Source organism: Theropithecus gelada, chromosome 19, assembly GCF_003255815.1.
Source record: "Theropithecus gelada isolate Dixy chromosome 19, Tgel_1.0, whole genome shotgun sequence".
NCBI classification, from domain to species: domain Eukaryota; kingdom Metazoa; phylum Chordata; class Mammalia; order Primates; family Cercopithecidae; genus Theropithecus; species Theropithecus gelada.
This window is the reverse complement of record NC_037687.1, coordinates 8,038,772-8,045,221: the sequence shown is the minus strand read 5'-3', so window position 1 is coordinate 8,045,221 and position 6,450 is coordinate 8,038,772. Positions and strand designations below refer to the sequence as shown.

At 53.4% G+C, this 6,450-nt stretch overlaps 1 protein-coding gene across 1 annotated transcript in view; it reads left to right on the top strand.

The window, feature by feature from the left end:
* The window catches only part of LOC112612869 (fibrillin-3-like), a 53,184-nt gene that overhangs the window by 19,404 nt on the left and 27,330 nt on the right, over positions 1–6,450 (top strand). The window contains exons 16-21 of the mRNA XM_025367827.1: positions 1,412–1,537; positions 1,624–1,749; positions 4,298–4,417; positions 4,525–4,662; positions 4,782–4,832; positions 5,121–5,246. Of these exons, the coding sequence (XP_025223612.1) occupies positions 1,412–1,537; positions 1,624–1,749; positions 4,298–4,417; positions 4,525–4,662; positions 4,782–4,832; positions 5,121–5,246 (687 nt within the window). The remainder of the gene's footprint in view (positions 1–1,411; positions 1,538–1,623; positions 1,750–4,297; positions 4,418–4,524; positions 4,663–4,781; positions 4,833–5,120; positions 5,247–6,450) is intronic.

The following is a 6,450-nucleotide window of genomic DNA, read 5'->3' as shown; positions in this document are numbered from 1 at the left end:
GCTCTGTCACCCAGGCTGGAGTGCAGTGGCCGGATCTCAGCTCACTGCAAGCTCCACCTCCCGGGTTTACGCCATTCTCCTGCCTCAGCCTCCCGAGTAGCTGGGACTACAGGCGCCCGCCACCTCGCCCGGCTAAGTTTTCGTATTTTTTAGTAGAGACGGGGTTTCACCGTGTCAGCCAGGATGGTCTCAATCTCCTGACCTCGTGATCCGCCCGTCTCGGCCTCCCAAAGTGCTGGGATTACAGGCTTGAGCCACCGCGCCCGGCCCTCTCTCTTTCTTTCTTTTCTTTTCTTTTCATTTTGCTCTGTTACCCAGGCTATAGTGCAGTGGTGTGATCTTGGCTCACTGCAACCTCTGCCTCCTGGGTTCAAGCGATTCTCCTACCTCAGCCTTCCAAATAGCTGCGATTACAGGCATGTGTCACCACGCCTGGCTAATTTTTTTGTTTTTTGTTTTTTTTTTTTAGTAGAGATGAGGTTTTGCCATGTTGCCCAGGCTGGTCTCAAACTTCCGGCCTCAAGTGATCCACCCACCTCAGCCTCCCAAAGTGCTGTGATTACAAACATGAGCCGCCATGCCCAGCCAATTTTTTAAAAATTTACTTTTTGGCCAGGTGTGGTGGCTCACGTCTGTAAAGCCAGCACTTTGGGAGGCTGAGGCAAGTGGATCACTTGAAGTCAGGAGTTCTAGACCAGCCTGGCCAACATGGTGAAACCCCATCTCTACTAAAAATAGAAAAATTAGCCAGGCGCGGTGGCTATAATCCCAGCTACTTGGGGGGCTGAGTCATGAGAATTACTTGAACCAGGGAGGCAGAGGTTGCAGTGAGCCGAGATCGCACCACTGCACTCCAGCCTGTGCGACAGAGTGGGACCCTGTCTCAAAAAAAATTTTACTTTTTATAGAGATGGGGTCTTGCTATGTTGCCCAGGCTGGTCTCAAACTCCTGGGCTCAAGCAATCCTCCCACCTCAGCCTCCCAAACTGGTGGGATTACAGGTGACAGCCACCGTATCTGGCCTATAATTGCTTTTATTTTTATGACAGTGCCACTGTATGGATGTCTGTTCCACTATCTCCAAACTGGAGATAATTTGGCCCCTGCCCTGCCGAGGTCATTTCACAATGTCTGGAGTAATACTGGGGTGGGGTGGGTGCTACTGACATCTCATGGGTGGAGGCCATGGAAGCTGCTCGACATCCTAAAATGCATGGGATGGCCCCTCGCAGCAAAAAATGATCTGGCCCCAAATGTTAGCAGTGCTCAGGCTGAGAAACCCTGGTTTAGAGAAAAATGAGGCCGGGTCTGGGCTGGAGCTCTTGCCTTGGGGAATCTGACTTCTAGAGACCCCTGGGGGCACCGGGACACACCCTCCTTCTGCTGCTGACACACCTTCCTCCTGCCGCAGACATCAACGAGTGTGCTCTGGACCCTGAGGTTTGTGCCAATGGCATCTGTGAGAACCTTCCGGGCAGCTACCGCTGCATCTGCAACCTGGGTTATGAAGCAGGTGCCTCAGGCAAGGAGTGCACAGGTAAGCATGCCACCTGGAGGGTGGATGCATGGGCAACCTCCTCCACTGCAGACCCCTCACCCCTCTCTCCCACTCCCACCCCACAGACGTGGATGAGTGTGCCCTTAACAGCCTCCTGTGTGACAACGGGTGGTGTCACAATAGCCCCGGCAGCTACAGCTGCTCCTGCCCCCCCGGCTTCCACCTCTGGCAGGACACGGAGATCTGCAAAGGTACAGGGTCCCGGGCTCACGTGGGTTTGCGCGCACACACACACACACATGCCCCGACATACTCTGTGTGTAGCATGTGCACACAGAGGCATGCACACACTCAAAGATGCTTACATGTTACCTCTATTCACACACACATGCATGCTATATGTAGTGTGCACACACACACATATATGCACACGCTCAGATACACATGTTGCATGAGGTGTGTACCCAAGACACATATGCACACACTCAGAAACATCCTGCACACAGCCACACTCAGACATGCACGTTGCATGTGTCATGCATACATAAACCCAGACACACTGCACATGCTGTGTACATGCAGACACATACATTCAGACATGCTGTGTGCATATGTACACAGAATGCATACTCAAAGACACTTGCATATGTACCTACATTCACACACACGCACTGAAAGACACGCATATACTCACATTTACATACACACTTATTCTTTTTTTTTTTTTTTTGAGATAGATTCTTGCTCTATCACCCAGGCTGGAGTGCAGTGGCGCGATCTCGGCTCACTGCAACCTCCGCCTCCCAGTTCAAGCGATTCTCCCGCCTCAGCCTCCTGAGTAGCTGGGATTACAGGTGCCCACCACCACACCCAGATAATTTTTGTATTTTTAGTAGAGACAGGGTTTCACCATGTTCGCCAGGCTGGTCTCAAACTCCTGACCTCAAGTGATCCACCTGCCTCAGCCTCCCAAAGTGCTGGGATTACAGGCGTGAGCCACCATGCCTGGCCCATACACTCATTCTCACACTTCCCACACTTGTGGTCCCAGTCACACACAATTGTACACACTCAGGGGCACACATTTATACACACATCCCAGAAGTCCTACTCGAACTATGGAGTTTGGAGAGCTTCCAGGTGGATGGACACATCTGTGTGCTGGCAAGGTGGCATGCCCAGAGCAGGCACGGAAATTTCACGTCTCCTCCCAGATACCCCGCACCATGCATGTCTTCCATCTGGCTGTTCATCATTTGTAATATCCTTAATATCCTTTATTTTTTTATTTTGTCTTTTTGAGACAGAGTCTCGCTCTGTTGCCCAGGCTGGAGTGCAATGGCACGATCTCGGCTCACTGCAACCTCTACCTCCTGGGTTCAAGCAATTCTCCCATGGTTCAAGAGATGATCCTGCCTCAGCCTCCCAAGTAGCTGGGACTGCAGGCGTGCACCACCACACCCAGCTAATTTGTTTTGTTTTGTTTTTTTTTTTGAGATGGAGTCTCGCTCTGTCACCCAGACGAGTGCAGTGGCCGGATCTCAGCTCACTGCAAGCTCCGCCTTCCGGGTTTATGCCATTCTCCTGCCTCAGCCTCCCGAGTAGCTGGGATTACAGGCACCCACCACCTCGCCCAGCTAGTTTTTTGCATTTTTTAGTAGAGACGGGGTTTCACTGTGTTAGCCAGGATGGTCTCGATCTCCTGACCTCGTGATCCGCCCGTCTCGGGCTCCCAAAGTGCTGGGATTACAGGCTTGAGCCACCGCGCCTGGCTGTTAATTTGTATTTTTAATAGAGATGGGGTTTCATCGTGTTGGCCAGGCTGGTCTCGAACTCCTGACCTCAGTGATCCACCCGCCTCAGCCTCCTAAAATGCTGGGATGACAGGCATGAGCCACTGCTGTAATATCCTTCATAATAAACTAGTAAACATAAGTTAAGTATTTCCCTGAGTCCCGTGAGTCACTCTAGCGGATGATCAAGCCCGAGGAGAAGGCAGAAATTCTGGAGGCCCCGATTTGCAATTGGCACCTGCGTGGATGGCAGTCTTGTGGGACTGAGCCCTCAACCTGTGGAGTCAGACTTCAACTCCAGGCAGATAGCGTCAGAATTGAACTATAGGGCACCCTGCTGGTGTCGGAGAATTGGGCAGTTTGGCAAAAACAAACAAACAAACAAATCCACGTCTGATCACTGACGTATTCTGTGTTGTGTTGTGTTGTGTTGTGTGTGTTGAAGGTGAGAGTAACAATACAGTTTTGGCTGGGTGCAGTGGCTCACGCCTAGAATCCCAGCACTTTGGGAGGCCGAGGCGGGCGGACCACCTGAGGTTGGGAGTTTGAGACCAGCCTGGACAACATCATGAAACCCCGTCTCTACTAAAAATGCAAAAAAAAATTAGCCGGGCAAGGTAGCACATGCCTGTAGTCCCAGTTACCTCGGAGGCTGAGGCATGAGAATCGCTTGAACGTGGGAGACAGAGGTTGCAGTGAGCTGGGATGGTGCCACGGCACTCCAGCCTGGGCGACAGAGCGAGACTCTGTCTCAAAAAAAAGAAAAAAAAAGAAAGAAAAAAAAGAAAACAGTTTGGCATTTCCTGTCTCTTACAGCGTGTACACACACAGCTCAGCACACACGTGTGCTTGCACACGCATTTGATTCCAGTGCCCTCTGCACACTTGTGCATTTGGGTGCACCCTGTGCCACTGGGTGCAGCGGTCCCTTGGGGGAGGAGGGGTCCTGGCCAGGTAAGGCTCCTCCTCCTGCAGTTCACGGCCTGGTTGGGGGCTGTCCCTGCAGACGTCGATGAATGCCTGTCCAGCCCGTGTGTGAACGGCGTCTGTCACAACCTGGCTGGCTCCTACACCTGCAAATGTGCCCCTGGCAGCCGGCTGGACCCCTCTGGCACCATCTGTCTAGGTGAGCGGCCCTGGAGCCTGATGGCGTTCCAGAGGCTGGGCATCTGTGGGTCAGGGTGCAGGTGTGGGCTCGGCAGGTGAGACAGGTGACCCGCCTTTTCTCCCCAGACAGCACCAAGGGCACTTGCTGGCTGAAGATCCAGGAGAACCGCTGTGAGGTGAACCTTCAGGGAGCCAGCCTGCGGTCCGAGTGCTGCGCCACCCTCGGGGCAGCCTGGGGGAGCCCCTGCGAACGCTGCGAGATCGGTAACATCCTCCTCGGGGCCTCCCAGGTGCCCATGGGAAAAGCCCTCAACGGGGCGGGTCCCCCCTGGGGCTGGCATGAGAGAATGACTCCGCTCTTCATTCTCGTTCTCCCAATCCAGACCCTGCCTGTGGCCGGGGCTTTGCCCGGATGACGGGTGTCACCTGCGATGGTAACTCCCTGCCCGTGTCCAGCTCACCCCCTACTCCAGAGCCCGCACACAACCAGTTGCATCACCCCCATGGATGCCACCTCCAGCCCCGCCCTGGAGTCTATTACGATGGGGACAGCCGTTCTCCCTCCCTGGTCCCCAGGCCTTCTTGACAGTCCCCAATCCCTGTCCCCATCCCCTTCCTTCCTCCCCAAGGACAACTTGAGACCCCAGGGGAATGGCCAGCCAGCACCCTTCCCCTCCCTGGACCCTCCGGCTTTCCCTCCTCCCTTACTTCCCGCCACCCAGATGTGAACGAGTGTGAGACTTTCCCAGGAGCCTGTCCCAACGGGCGTTGTGTCAACACCGCTGGGTCTTTCCGCTGCGAGTGTCCAGAGGGCCTGATGCTGGAAGCCTCGGGCCGGCTGTGCGTGGGTGAGTCCAGGCGAGGTCCGCACATGGGGCCATGCGTCCTTCCTTCGTTCCCTCCACCCGCAGCGACTCTAGGAACAGGAGAGATTTTTTTTTTTGAGACGGAGTCTCGCTTATGTCGCCCAGGCTGGAGTGCGGTGGCGTGATCTCAGCTCACTGCAACATCCGCCTCCTGGGTTCAAGCCATTCTCCTGCCTCAGCCTCCTGAGTAGCTAGGAGTACGGGCACACACCACCACGCCTGGCTAATTTTTGTATTTTTAGTGGAGACAAGGGTTCACCATGTTGGCCAGGCTGGTCTCGAACTCCTGACCTCAGGCAATCTGCCCGCCTCGGCCTCCCAAAGTGTTGAGATTACAGGCGTGAGCCACCGCACCCGGCCCGAATAGGAGAGATTTCAGGCATCCTTTGGGATCCTCCACCTCCGGCTAACACATCATGAAAGACATTTGGTTGGGTTTTTTTTTCTTTCTTCTTTTTTCTTGAGACAGGGTGTCACTCTGTCACCCAGGCAGGAGTGCAGTGGCACAATCTCATCTCACTACAACTTGCACTTCCTGGGTTCAGCTGATTTTTGTACCTTGATCTCCTGAGCAGCTGAGACTACAGGTGTGCACCACCATACCCAGCTAATTTATTTCTTTATTGGTACTTTAAAAAAAATTTTTTTTAGTAGGGACAGGGTCTCACTATCTTGCCTAGGCTGGTCTCAAACTCCTGGCCTCAAGGGATCCCCCCACCTCAGCATCCCAGAGTGCTGGAATTCCAGCCAGGATTTATCTTTGAGGACGATTTTAGGTTCACAGCAAATATGAACACATAGCCCCCACCTCCACGCACGTACAGCCTCCTCCACTGTCAACATCTTGCCCCAGGGTTAGAGGGTGCATTTGTTACGATGGATGAAACTACGCAGGTACCTCATTGTCATCTCCAAGTCCATAGAGCACCTTAGGGTTTACCCTTGGTGTGTTGGACATTCTGTGGGTTTGGACGAATGTATAATGACATATGTTCACCATTGTAGTGTCACATAGGGTAGTTTCACTGCCCTAAAAATCATTAGTGGCCAGGCATAGTGGCTCACACCTATAATATCAGCACTTTGGGAGGTCGAGGTGAGCAGATCACTTGAGTTTGAGATCAGCTTGGCCGACGTGTAGAAACCGAGTCTCTATTAAAAAATACAAAAGTTAGGGCCGGGCGCA